Below are 14,379 nucleotides of genomic sequence, written 5' to 3'. Positions count from 1 at the left end.
AAGTTGCATTTGCAGCTCGAAGGCAAGACACAATGACACATGCTTCAGAAAGGCTAAGGTAAACTCTTGACTAGAACATATTTGGCATTGGGGACTAGCCTATGTCTTAGCTCCGTTTTTCCATCCATTCTAAGCTATTGGGATTACCCAATATTGCCCGGCATTGATTAAGAGGTCACACTCCGAAAAACATATGGTTTTTGAGCCATTGGATGTTTTTGTTTGTGTTTGATTTTGCTTTGAAGCTTATTTTGTATTAGGACATTCTATTTTCATCTATTGGTAGGATTAAACCCTGGATCTTTGGTGATTTGCATGAAATTGGAGCCCGAGAGCCATAGATTTCATTGCTTTGAGCAAACGATTAGCTTAACAATTGTGATTAGGAGTGGAATCCACTCCGAACACAAGCATTGAACTCCATTACGTTGAATTACAGTGGGATTGCCAATTTTTGCTCATGCATTTCATAATTTATCCATGCATTATTGGAATTGGTTATTAGAAGCATGCTAAACCATCAAAAAAAATTTAGAAAACACTCAGTTAGTTGCATAATAGCCATTAACTAGGATTAAAACCATTAATTACACCTCATCAAGTCCAAAAAATCACAAAAACCACCAAAAACTAAGCCAAACCAGCTCTTCGTGAGCCCACAATCCCGCGTAAAGAGACGTGAGCTTCGACATGTGAGCCTGCAGGCGTGAATCTAGAGATAGGTACACCTAATATAGATTGGATCAATTATTACTACCATAAAGTCTCCTACGGACACACCTACCCATTATCTTGAAAGATTTTCTTGCCATATAATCTGTACCAGCTACAAATTCCACGGAAAATTCTTGTCATTCGCAATTATTGAAAAATTAAGTACACTTATTACCCAATAATTGCTCATAAACCTTGTCATAGGCAAAATCTTCCCGCATTGGCAGGTATGCCTTGCCAAAAGGTGATGTTCCTGCACGAACAAAAGATCAATTGGGCCTCCTATGCAAGCTCTCTCAAGCTCCTGAAGAAGCACTCCTCTTCAATGGATGTCCCGAACTCCTATACGCGCTCGAGTAGTCAAGCCCAGGGAACAATATCAAAAGCTTTGCGGAAGTCCACAAAGCAGCAATAGATCCTCTGATGTCGTGCTCTGGCCTCCTTGACGGCTCCAAGGGTGAAGATGTGGTCAAGGGTAGAGTAGCTCCTCCGAAAGCTTGCCTGTCCTGAGGCACTATATTCCTATCTCTCTGCTGAGGAACTGACCTCTGTCTCTAGCACTGTCCATATAGCTTGGCCAATGTGTGGCCAATCATGATCGTCTTGTAATTATTGGGTCAAGTGGATCGCCCGCTTTGAGGATGGGGGTTATGGGGTTAGTGGACCAGGCAGCTGGGAATCCCTCACACATGGCTCTATTGAACTGAAGGCTAGTAAGGGCACAAGTGTGTCATCGGCATGGGAGATGTACTTGGACTCTGGAGGTAAATAACAAGACCGTGTGCAGCTTTGAGCATATCTCCCAGATTCTGTCACGTTGCTATCCTGTGACGATCTCGTAAGGCCCGTTTAATGTTCAGCTCCCGCAATCTGATGGGGTCATCGAAATCAAGTGCAGGAACCTGGCGGCTCCCGGTCCTGGCGTTGAAATCTCCCGGTAGGAGGACTTCACCCAGGCAAGAGAACTCCATGATATCACTGTAAAGTGGTAGGAAAGGTGACTGGCCATGCTGCTGAGCATAATGGGGGTGGCTCGGTGGGAGATAGCATACTGCAATATGGTTAGCTCTCTCTGGAAGTAGTTGTAGCTCCTCCCATAGGTGCCATGCCTCCAGGGTCCTTCCCGACGATGCTAAGGATCTGCCTAAGGTGTGATATATAGAGGACCGCAGTACATTCCAAGCCTCGTACCCTTCTTGTTGACACACAGGTCTCACCCTAGAAGGCCGACTCCCACTCGTAACCAGTATGTATGGTAGTCCCCTCTCGGGGCCGGGGAGGCCACATACACTTGCCAAGGGGTCACACAACGAGTGGTCAGGGGAAAAAACCCCTCAACATAGAAGGCAAAAAGTGCCCCTTAGAAGCCCATGTTCACACCTAGCACTACCACTATGAATTTTCCTACAAAATGTGGGATATCCTTCTCCTTAAGAAACATAAGGTTTCTCTTCCCAAAACCCTGCAGGTGCTGAAAGGTTCAGGTGATTAAAAGTAAGACCTCAAGCCCCCATCACATTCAGAATAACGTAAACAAAGGTGGAAGTTGAGCTGAATATATTAACCTGTTGAAATGTCAGCATAAGCTAAGCCCCAAGTACCATCCTCATTAGAGGGCGGAACAATAGCCAACAAATAGCTGTTTAAGCAGCCGTCTAGCCTTCTAACGTTCAAAGCCGTCCCAGGTGTTAAAATCATGTTCTGCGATGGAGTCTTGTCTCCCACCATTCTGCCAACCTGTAAGCACACAATTCACTGTAAACAAAAAAAAGAAGTTGAATAAGAATGCAAGAAATATCACTACAGCTGCAATCATTAAAACACATATGATACCTGATCCTGGCTGAAGACAGCAATACCCTCTCCCAGTAAAGCCCGAATGCAACAATCAACTTGAGAATTATGCAAGCTTGCCATGGGCACCAACCGATCTAGAAGCTGCCAGCATGCAAACAAAGAATCCAAAAGCAATGTAGCATTATACGTGTCAAAACTCTCAAATAATTTGAAACAGAAGTGTGATAACAAAACAAAATCCAGTGAAAACCTAACCATGGATCATTCACACATGCCAATCGTTCAGATGTTGTTGTTGCAGTAAGGTCACAAAATTTCACTAGTAGGTTGTCTCAAAAGCATGATATATCCGAAGACAGTTTCACTTAAGATATGTCTATAAGAGTTGAGCCCACAACAGAACGCCCGGACAGCCATCGTTATTAGAACCCACAAGCCGCTTACATGGGAGGTGTTGCCAGTATAGTTGGCTATATGACAGGATCCTCCTACACTTTTGCTTCTACAGACTTCCACAATGCTCCAATCATGCCCAGAACGCAGCACTTACATGAGAAGACAGGTTTAGCAGGGGATAAAACAGTACAGAACAACCATGTAAGCTTTCTCTTAAATCCTAACCCTAGAGGCACACAGAGGAGCAATAGCATGAGAGGCTCAAGCACTCGTGTTCTTCTTTTTCACATATTGCAAGTACTTTGTACAATAATGATAAGTATATCCTTCTCGCCACCCTCACTGCCAGTGGTTGGACACCCAAGCTCGTGAACCCCCAAGATCGGGCACCCCAAGTTCATGAACCTCAAGGGCACCCACAAGGCCACCCACCAGTCACACAAGGTGGGAATCTCCGGAGGCCCCACTTCCCAAGTTGGCTACCCACTTGACCGACGAAGCGGTGCTCACCTACTTGTGATCGGCGCCTCTCACCTACTCCAACGGCATCTGTCAGTGACTACTTTTAGCACTTGGCTCGTGATATAGCCCAAGGGGCCACGCCCATTGTATATAGAGAGACTCTGGTGTACCGAGGGAGAATCCCCAATGAATACATGGTCTTGTGGTGTCCCAACTCTTGCCTACTTTCATCTTGTGTTGCGTGTATGTGTAACTTAGGTAGCTCTTGTGTGGTGTTCCATTCTTGAGTTTGTGTGAGTGCGTAGTGCAGTGGGACGGAGAGGTCGCCATCTCCCTAGCTTGTGCTAACTCTTGAGGGTATACTACCCTAGAGAGGACCCTAGTGATTTAGTGTGCCCACTACCTGCACGATAGGCATCCTAGTCCGCTAGCTCTTGTGTGGTGTTCCATTCTTGAGTCTATGTGAGTGCGTGGTGGAGTGGGACAGAGAGGTCGCCATCTCCCTAGCCTGTGCCAACTCCGGAGGGTATACTGCCCTAGAGAGGACCCTAGTGATTTAGTGTGTCTACACACTAGTCATCATCACGATTCCTAGTGCATATGCTTCTTACGCACCCAAAACTTCACACTCGATCGACCATGCCTCTCTGTCTTGCCCTCATTGGAGGTAGACCAGCAGCATGCCTGAGATGTGGCTATCCCCAGGAGTCTCAGCAACATTGTCTTTGGGATTGCCCGAAGGCTCAGCACGTTTGGCAACGGATTCACCGCATCTTCAATATGGACAGGGCCTCTTCCTGTACTATTACATGCGCCACTGTCGCTTGGGTCACTAAGGCCGAGGTTGTCATGGATTATGAGGAGGACGGTGGGGGGCTAGCCCTTCAGGTCTCTCACCTTCGCATCTCGACAATGCCAGTCCCAACCCCATCTACTGGTCACTGGAATCCTGGTTCGAGCCAAAGATGGGAGATTTGTAGCAGTATTGCAACATGGCGCATCTGGAGAGCTCAATGCAACAAAGCCATCGAAGGCACCCACACTCCGCCTGCGTAGTCCATCAGGACCATCTGGCTCGACATCATTCATACCCTCTGCAGCCAGTGGGTAGCATAGTAGCAATGAAACGCGTTTCAGACTTCACTAAAAGTATGAAACGTTTCGAAACGTTTTGGTTTTTTTGAAACGAGTTTTTTATCTGCTGTTTTTTTTTATAGCTTCTCAGACTTCCGTTTTACATATACAAAATTGCAATATCTTGCTTTTATTTACAATTTTGTAGGTCTGTAAGTTCAAGTTGACATGCTATTTAATGAAAGTCTTATAAAGTTGTGCAAAACTTGTTGAAGGTTCCTGTTTTTGGGTACTATATACACCAACGCCCCCCCCCCCCCCCCCTCCGTGTTATGAAACCTTTTTTATACTTTTGGGCTTGGCAATGAAACATTTCGAAACGCATTTCAAAAACCTTTTTTATGAAACTCCTCACTACTATGCACCATAGACAGAGCCCTCCCTCCCAACTAGCGGACCCCTCCAAGATCCCCCCCTCTAATAGCTAGGAGCCTTCACTCATCATGATATCCCTCTAGCAGTCCTCGGTTCGGATGGGGGGCCCATGCTCATTTTCTGAGTTCTCACGAACAACTGACCCTCACCCCCCCACTAGGGATTTCAGTGGATGCTCCCTGCAGAGGATGAGGGTTCTTGGCTTCTATGATATCGCTGGCACGTTGACCTTCCCCCGGCCAAGGTGGCCCGTGAACACTTGGCAGCTTTGGCTTTGGGAAATCCAAGTTCCAAACATTGATGTGTGTCACACGTGTCTAGTGGGACCTCGAAGAGTGGGAATGGCAGGACCCCTTCAGCCTGGAGAGCCCGACCACTCCCTTTTCTCATTATACGGTAAGGATGGGTCACCAGATTCAAATGATGCGATAGACGGCACTCCGGCAGCAACAGACAGGCCTCTCACGGCATTTCCTCTTGCTTCATCCAAGATTTTTGGAAGCATCCATGGGACAGCTTTCAGCCAAGGAAAGTCACACTCTTCTTCTGACAGTTACCCCACCATAGCCTCGCTATAAGCACTTGCTTGGCTAAACTTGCTTGGTCATCAGAGAACGACCGGCACAGTGTGTGCATTGCAGCCATCCACCATGGAGTTGCAGCGCCACTGCCTTTGGGATTGTCCCAAAGTGCAACTGGTTTGGAGCATTCTTCGCCTCTACACGATGATGCAGGGTACCCCACACATTATCACCTGGGGGGGCAAGAGCCTAGGTGACAGAGGCCGGCCCCAGCCTCACCTACAAGGAGGCTGCATGGGGCACGCTCTACGACTACCCTACCGCAGGATGGAGACAATTCCTACTCCCACCTCTTCAGAAACCTGGTCTCCAGTCATTGGTTAGAGACCATTGCAGCAAGGCCACTGAGGGCATACCCCCACCCACCAGCTGAGTCCATCCACTCCATATGGACAGATATCATTGATATCCTCAGCGGCCAGTGGGGGCAGCATCAAGGTGGTTCAGATCACATACATAGGCAGCAAGAGGCTTTTCTATGCACACAGCGCCCAGGACCCTTTCTCTCTGAGAGGGACAGTGAGCTCTCTTGACATTACAGGCCGCCTGTGTGGCTCTTCCCCCCAGCCCCCCCCCCCCCCCCCCCCCCCCCCCCCCCCTCCTCCTCCTTTTATGAGCTAATCTCGCTTCGGAAGTGGCCAGCCATGGAGGGAACCACCCTCTCCAACTTTTCTCTTCACCTCTTTTGAGGGTTCTGAGCATGTACATGTAGCCTATGGCTGCTTGATTTTTAACTAGTAGAAGGATATTTTTCCCAGGAACTAATCACTCCCCTCCACGTGATGTTTAACCGCAAATAGTGATGAACATGTTCTGAGGTGTTGGGTTTTATGCTGTGTATGCACCCAGAGGAGTGCTAGTGATCATCAGTAGGTTACTGGGGCACTTTTTACTTCAGTTAGTGGAGGTTTTTTTTCCCCCAGTTTAGTTCAGTTTCACTTATATGCAGTTTATAAGTGTTTTGGTCCACCCGGCACATTTATGGCCGGTCATGTGAACACTTATCCTTTAGGGGTCACTATCATGTGGCTTGTACTTCACTTTTTATTATTGAGATATCTACAGCAGTCGTGTTCACTCCCTGCTTGGTTTTCCACGCCTATTTGCTTCCTGTAAACCCTAACCCTAACCCTGTCCTGTCTTCAATTGGTATCAGAGCCATTGAAGCTTTGCCCTTGTTCATTGCCCGTACACAACCAAGTTTTTTGTTGCTGCTGCCCGTACAGCACCCGTACATCACTGCCCGTACACCTGAGCGCCGCCTGCAGTATTCGTACAGCTGCTCGTCTGTAGCAGCTTCCGTATCAATTCGACGCTGTCAGCACACGTACCTGTTCCGTACAGTCAGCGCCGCCCTCCGCTTCAGTTCCAGTCAGCGCACGTGCATCAGCTTCGAAAGACTGCGCCTGTCATCAGCGCTGTTGTACCTGCTACGTACGCTTGTACCTGCTACGTACGTCCGTGCCTGTAAGCGCCAACAGTCACCTGCGCAGAGAGCCGTGCAGCATTTAGTGCTGGGTACCTTCTGCTGTACCAGTCGACTGTACTTTCTGTACATTCGACTGAAGTTTCAACTGTACCTGGTTCGACTGTACTTGCTGTGCCCAATAGGACTTCCAGACCTGCAGAGTACCTGTTCGCATTGTTCAATACAGTGCTTAGTGAGAGTACATCCACTATACTTCAACTGTACCTGCAGTCTGCTCAGTACAGTAAACTGTACCTGCAAAGTACAACAATCATTCGCATTGAAGTCAACTTGTACCTGCTAACATCACACTGTGGTAAGCATTGCAAGTTTTGAATATTGGGCATTTTTATTCTCTCTGTGAAATTCTACAGGCACAACAGGCAGATTTTCTAGCAAGAAAATATACATATTTTTTGCACAGTTTGGGTGCAGCAAATTTGGGCATTTTTGGGGCATTTTGGCATTGTGTACGCCATTTGCTGCTCTACTCAGTCATTGGTGCATTAAGCTGCACATTCAGAGGATTGAGAGTGCAGGCAGATTTGGGTGAACTGTATTCAGTGGAGTACAGTTGTTATCAGGGTTTTTGCTATTGGGTTTTTTGGTAAACAGGTACAACATTGTGCGTAAAGCATAATGGCAAATCAACAGCAAAGTGATGTATTCACATATTTGTCTAAGGAAGACAAATTGGATGGCACGAACTACTCCTTGTGGAGTTTTATGCTGAAAAATGTGCTTGTGGCAAAAGGTCTTTGGGATTTTGTTAGTGGTGATGAACCACGTCCAGGTCCATTGGCTCCAGAGACTCCTCCCCAAGGGGGTGCTCGTGGACGAGGACAACAGGTACAGGCTCCAGGACAGCCATTGCCTGTTCAGAGAACAAATGCTCAAAAGACATGGGATGCCAGGGATGCACAAGCATTGTCACTCATTGCATTGTCAGTTCAGAGGTCCATTATACCTCATATTCGTTCAGCTGGCACTTCACAGAATGCATGGGTGACTTTGGAGCAGATGTATGCTGCTCGTAATGAGGCTAGGATCTCATTTTTGAAAAGAGAGCTGGAAAATCAGAAAATGAATGAAGGAGATGATATGTCTAGCCACTTAAACAAGCTGCAGGATTTGAGAGAGCAACTCATCAATGTGGATGAGATTATTCCTGAGACACAGCTTGTTTCCACCATCTTGCACTCTTTGCCAAGATCTTACTTGGCTTTCCATACCTCTTTGAACCTCAGCATGAGGAATGCTGTTGAACCCCTCAAGTATCAGGAACTTGTTGCTCTCTTACTACAAGAGGAGCAAATGAGGAAGAATATGAATATGAACACAAATGCTGAACAAGCATTTACTACAGGTCAAAAGGGGAAAGGGAAATCTCAGCCAAAGAGTGCAAATCAAAATTCAGGTGATGGTGGTTCTTCACAGGATACCAAGAAAGGTGATGGACAGCCCAAGAAGAAGGGAAAATGTCATTACTGTAAGAAGCCAGGTCACTACATCACGGAATGTAGGAAGAGGATTGCCAAAGAGAAGGCAAAGGAAGCTGGGATGTCTGTTAATGATGCTCCTAAAGCTCCTCCAGAGACTGCTTCTTTTGTTGAGGACAGAGATTACTGTTTTTTTACATGCAGCTATGATGCCTCTTGGTCTTCACAGGCACTCAGTTTGACAGAGCATGCATGTACTTGGTATTTTGATAGTGGTGCCTCAAAGCATATCACATCTCACAGGGATTTGTTTAGTCATGTTGGCCCTGCCCCTGTTGGCAAAACTGTTCAGTGTGCCAACAATGCTTCATATCCAGTGTGTGGCATTGGGGAGATTCAGCTTACAGCCATTGATGGCTCCATTCTCCGCCTTACAGATGCCTTATATGTACCAGGGATAAAGAAGAATTTGTTGTCCATTTCTTCTTTAGCACATTGTGGAATGCAAGTCCACTTTGATGATGATAAATGCATGGTCAGAGACAAAGCAAATGCCTTGACCTTGATGCTTACTGGTACATTATGTCATGGACTTTATGAGTTGGATGCATTTCAGCCAGTGGATCAGTCTGCTTATCATGCATTCACTCTTACTCCAGCTATGGTTGATGCGGAGTTATGGCATGCTCGCATGGGGCATGTAAATTTTGGTAGTCTTATGCTTATGCAGCGACATAATATGTTTACAGATCTACCTCTCATGGAGAAGCCTCCAGATCACATTTGTGAAGGATGTATTTTGGGAAAAATGCACAGGTTTTCCTTCCCACGTGATCAGGCTCTAAGAGCAACTGCAAAGTTGCAACTTATACACAGTGATCTTTGTGGTCCCATGCAGACGAAGTCATTAGGTGGTTGCTTTTATTTTGCAACATTTATTGATGACTTCTCTCGTATATGCTGGGTCTATCCTTTGACACGGAAATCACAGGTATATGATGCATTTTTGGCCTTTGTAGCACTTGCTGAGACAGAGTCAGGATGCAAAGTAAAGACTCTCCGTTCTGACCGAGGGGGGGAATATATGTCACATGTGCTGAATTCCTTTCTTGGGAGTAGAGGTATAAAACATCAGTATACTACTCCTTACACTCCACAGCAGAATGGGGTTGCAGAAAGGAAAAATCGGTCACTCATGGAGATGGCCAGATGTATGCTAAAGGCAAAAAGACTACCACATATCTTTTGGGTGGAAGCAGTAATGTGTGCTTGTCATATTTTGAATCGATGTCCCACAAAGGCATTGGTTTCTATTACTCCTTTTGAGGCTTGGCATGGCCGCAAGCCTTCTGTATCACATTTTCGTATCTTTGGGTGTCTCGCATATGCACACATACCCAAAGAGTTGAGGAGGAAGCTTGATGATAAAGCCACAAAATGCATTTTTGTTGGGTATAGCCGTGAGAGCAAGGGCTACAGGTTATATGACCCACTATCCAGGAAGATATTCATCAGTCGGGATGTGATTTTTGATGAAAAATCAGAATTATCCATGGCTGGTTATGAGGCAAATCAGGCTGAAAATGATGTGTTTGAAGGTCTACTACCCATGGAGTTTCATTCCACAGTTGGTGATCCAACTCATGAGGGTACTGGACAGCCAGCAAATGATGTAGGTGGTGCAGAAATTCAGCAGCCAAATGAGCCAGAAGCTGAACCAAATATGGGACAGCAGGCACCACAGGTCAGACATATACCTAGATGGTATTTGAGGACATTACAGGACAGCCATTTAGAGGGTCCTCTTGCTGGTCGTACTCGTAGGGAGACAAGGACCAATGAGCATGCACACATCATGGATTTGAATCTGGTTATGGCAGCCAGTTTACAGGATGATGATGAGCCTGATTCATTCGTGGATGCACGAGATAATGTGCATTGGAACAAAGCCATGCAGGATGAGATTGATTCTATTAAAAAGAATCAAACATGGGATTTGGTTGATCTGCCCAAAGGCAAGAAAGCCATTGGTACTAAATGGGTCTACAAGTTGAAAAGACATGCAGATGGATCCATTGACAGGTACAAAGCCCGTCTAGTTGCAAAGGGCTATGCACAGAAGAAGGGCATTGATTATGAGGAGACATTTGCTCCTACATCCCGTATGTCGACACTTAGGTGTGTCATTGCATTGGCTGCACATCGTGGTTGGGTTGTTCATCAGTTGGACATAAAGACTGCATTCCTACATGGGGACCTCGAGGAGGAAGTTTATGTGTTTCAGCCCATGGGATTTGCAGAACATGGTCATGAGGGGAAAGTATGCAGGCTGAAAAAGGCCTTGTATGGTTTGAAACAAGCTCCACGAGCTTGGTATGCAAAAATAGATGCTTTTCTACTCACTCAGGGATTTGTGAACAGTCCATCAGAGACCACTTTGTATGTGAAGAAAGAAGAGACAGATCTGCTGGTCATCAGTCTTTATGTGGATGATCTCTTGCTCATGGGATCAAATGATGACAAAATTGCAGCATTTAAAGAGATACTGCAACAGACATTTGACATGTCTGACTTGGGCCTTGTACATTACTATTTGGGCATACAGTTTGTGCAGGATAATAGAGGCATTGGGTTGTTGCAATCACGTTATGTTACTAAACTTCTGGAGAAGTTTAAATTTCAGGATTGCAAGCCTATTAGTACTCCTATGGAGCCTGGGATGAAACTGTCACTACAAGATGACAGTGTTTCCTTTGATGCCACTACATATGCTCAGGCTGTTGGGTGCCTCATATACTTGTGTAATACAAGGCCAGATATTCAGTATGCAGTCTCTCAGTTGAGCAGATTCATGCACAGCCCACGGTTGTCACATTGGCAAGCTGTGAAGCGTGCATTCCGTTATTTGCAGGGTACCTTGTCTCTTGGGTTGCTTTATCCTGAGGGGGGTGACATGCAGTTACATGCTTACAGTGATTCAGATTGGGCTGGTGATTTTGATACCAGACATTCCACTAGTGGGAATTGTTTCTTCCTTGGCGCTTCATGCATTTCTTGGCTAAGCAAGAAACAGACCACGGTGGCCACTTCATCTTGTGAGGCAGAGTACAGAGCAGCCTACACTACTACTGTTGAATGTGTTTGGCTGCGTCGTCTTATGACTGATATGGATATTTCAGTGGAGGAGCCTACACCTATCTATACTGATAGTCAGAGTGCCATTGCTGTGGCCAGGAATCCTGTGTTTCATGCTCGCACGAAACACATTGAGATTCACTATCATTTTGTTCGGGAGAGACTCCAGGCAGGATATATCAGTCTGATCTACTGTCCTACAGATCAGAATGTGGCAGACATCTTCACCAAGGCATTACCACGTCCGAAATTTGAAGCATTCCGCAATGCTTTGAATTTGTTTCCTTTTGGTGGATGATGTACAGTGATCACATATCACTCCAGGGGGGTTTGTTGGGTTTTATGCTGTGTATGCACCCAGAGGAGTGCTAGTGATCATCAGTAGGTTACTGGGGCACTTTTTACTTCAGTTAGTGGAGGTTTTTTCCCCCAGTTTAGTTCAGTTTCACTTATATGCAGTTTATAAGTGTTTTGGTCCACCCGGCACATTTATGGCCGGTCATGTGAACACTTATCCTTTAGGGGTCACTATCATGTGGCTTGTACTTCACTTTTTATTATTGAGATATCTACAGCAGTCGTGTTCACTCCCTGCTTGGTTTTCCACGCCTATTTGCTTCCTGTAAACCCTAACCCTAACCCTGTCCTGTCTTCATGAGGGACTAACAGTCATGAAGTCATAAAGTCATGAAAATGTTTTGAGGGACTGTGTTGCAATATATACCTCACCCCCCTTGATTGTTGCCAGGCCAACGTTGCATACCTCAGCCAGCTTCTCTGCATCTTGAAAGAAAGCCTGCACAACACACAGTTGACCAAAGCAATAATCCTCAAACATCAAATGCTACAACTGTTAAGGGTGATGGACTAGGATGCCCACTGTTACTCTTCTACTAAATTGAACTTACTTTAGGCACATCGAAATATAAACAAGCAGCACCTGATGGAAATCACCGACTTTCCACAGGAGGAGGAGCTTTGGCCTTTGAAGCTTTGTTTGCATATACTGCTTCAACATGGGAGTCAGCTGACAAAAATCTCCTATGTCTGTTTTCAAAGTAGGATCCGGGACTTTGCAGTTGCAGGCTGAGTCCAGGCAAGTTGAATGATTCATCCCTCGAAATTTTGATCCATCAATAGTATCATTGTCACTGGATGTATGCCACCCATTTTCTTTGGTACTCACAAGGCTTTCATCTGCTGTAGATGTTTGTGTTTCTGTTTTCTCTTCTACGTGACTTGTTGCACTGAAGCAAGCACTTTCGTTAGGACTTTGCTCCTGTGAAACCATCCCTTCAAGCATTGATGACTCTTCACATCCCAAACTCATTTGTTCTGTTTGGGCATCTTCCCAAGGAATAAGAGAGTCTTCATCGGCCTCACAAGTCGGTGCACACAAGCCCTCTGAAGAATCTTCATTAAAGAATTTGTTGCTCAAGTCAATATCTTGGGAGTAGGAATCCAAGTTATTGACAGAACTTGGAGTTGATGACCGCCAGATATCTTTTGTTGTGAATGATCTCTCTACAAGTGCTGAGACAGGCATTTTCAAATCAGTCATAAGCATCTGAAGTACTAAAGCTAACATGTGCACATCTGCCAATGCTCTATGTGCCTGTCCTGCAAATGGTAGATTGTAATACTCATGAAGAGCTGAAAGTCTCAAAGGAAGACCCTTCAAACCTGCATTCACAACAAAAAGGTCACTTATTTACAAAAAATCACTCACACACGCACGCACGCACGCACGCACGCACACACACACATGTACACGTTAACCTTTCTATGATGACATCATGCAGCAAGTTATCAAAACGACACTCAGAAAAGATCAAAGCCCAAATACTAAAGGGACATGCATTTGTACGGTCAAGGTGCTCAGGGCCTCAGGCTATTCCCAATTGAAAAACCTGCTCAGTATCCTCCACTCTCTACTTCCTAACTTCCCTATTAAATTGTTCAAGTACCATGCTAAGGAGTAAGACCTTATGCAAACTATTGTAATCTGTGGAACAACAACTTGATAAAATGGAGCTCTCATAGAACCTAAAGTATTTTATTCACTAATTTTACATTATATTCCATATCTTTATGTACTGCTCAAATACCCTTGAGTTAGGCTAAGGTAACACAAATAGTGGCAAACTCCTTAGGGAAGTTTAAGGAAGAAATTCTAAATGCGGTACGCCTACAAGAAAAAGAGGTATATGCTCTAGCACCACAAAATATGGCTAATACATAAAACCCACCTAGGTCAAATGTCTAGTGTGGAAAATGTCGTGGATATGGCCATTTGGTAACTGAATGTCCCATAACCTCTAGAATAGTTCCATAAGAACCACGAACTTTGTTCTATTGTTTGAGAAATAATCATACGGAAGATCAATGTTATATTAAGTGCAACCATCAGCAAAACGACAAGATCAAGGTCTATGAATAAACTATAATTTCAAGGATAGATCAAATGCGACTCATGAAATAGGACTGCCACCACAGCACTTACACACCAGGTTTACCTCGAAGAGGCTGACCTCCAATGTCAAGAATGTGATAATAATTCACATACTCATAATATGAACAAAAATGATTAGCATAATGTCATTGTTGATAATACTTTTATGAATGATTAATAGGTGTCGATTCATTATTTGAAGGCAATGAATCGGTTCTTTATTATGTAGCAATTAAGTTACTAAGAATAGCCTGCGTTGAGCCGCGAGCTTCTCCCCCCTCGAACTGTGCTGCCCCCATCATCTCCCCCCTCGCCACTTTCCTTCAGACCCCACCTGCCCCCCCCCCCCCCCCCCCGCCCTCTCCACCCCCCCCCCCCTCCCCTTCGGCTCCGTTCCCTCCGTTTCTTAAGGCAGTTTCTCTTGTC

The 14,379-nt window shown here is 45.4% G+C and overlaps 1 protein-coding gene across 3 annotated transcripts in view; it reads right to left on the bottom strand.

Annotated features, from left to right (window-relative positions):
* Window positions 1–2,094: 2,094 nt before the first annotated feature.
* Window positions 2,095–14,379, bottom strand: part of DPD1 (Polynucleotidyl transferase, ribonuclease H-like superfamily protein) — an 89,936-nt gene continuing 77,651 nt past the window's right edge. The window contains exons 4-7 of one of the 3 annotated variants that reach the window (XM_086773604.1): window positions 12,442–13,184; window positions 12,226–12,297; window positions 2,548–2,652; window positions 2,095–2,451 (exon numbers count right to left, since the gene is read on the bottom strand). In XM_086773604.1, the coding sequence (XP_086629730.1) occupies window positions 2,275–2,451; window positions 2,548–2,652; window positions 12,226–12,297; window positions 12,442–13,184 (1,097 nt within the window). In that variant the 3' untranslated portion in view covers window positions 2,095–2,274. Of the gene's footprint in view, window positions 2,470–2,547; window positions 2,653–12,225; window positions 12,298–12,441; window positions 13,185–14,379 lie in introns of all 3 variants that reach the window. The other 2 variants (XM_086773611.1, XM_086773605.1) reach the window with 2 other exon arrangements.

The sequence above is a fragment of the Cibotium barometz genome, chromosome 3 (genome assembly GCF_041138505.1).
Source record: "Cibotium barometz isolate CiBa-2024 chromosome 3, ASM4113850v1, whole genome shotgun sequence".
Classification (NCBI taxonomy): domain Eukaryota; kingdom Viridiplantae; phylum Streptophyta; class Polypodiopsida; order Cyatheales; family Cibotiaceae; genus Cibotium; species Cibotium barometz.
The sequence above is the reverse complement of the archived record's forward strand: the minus strand, read 5'-3'. Positions and strand labels throughout refer to the sequence as shown.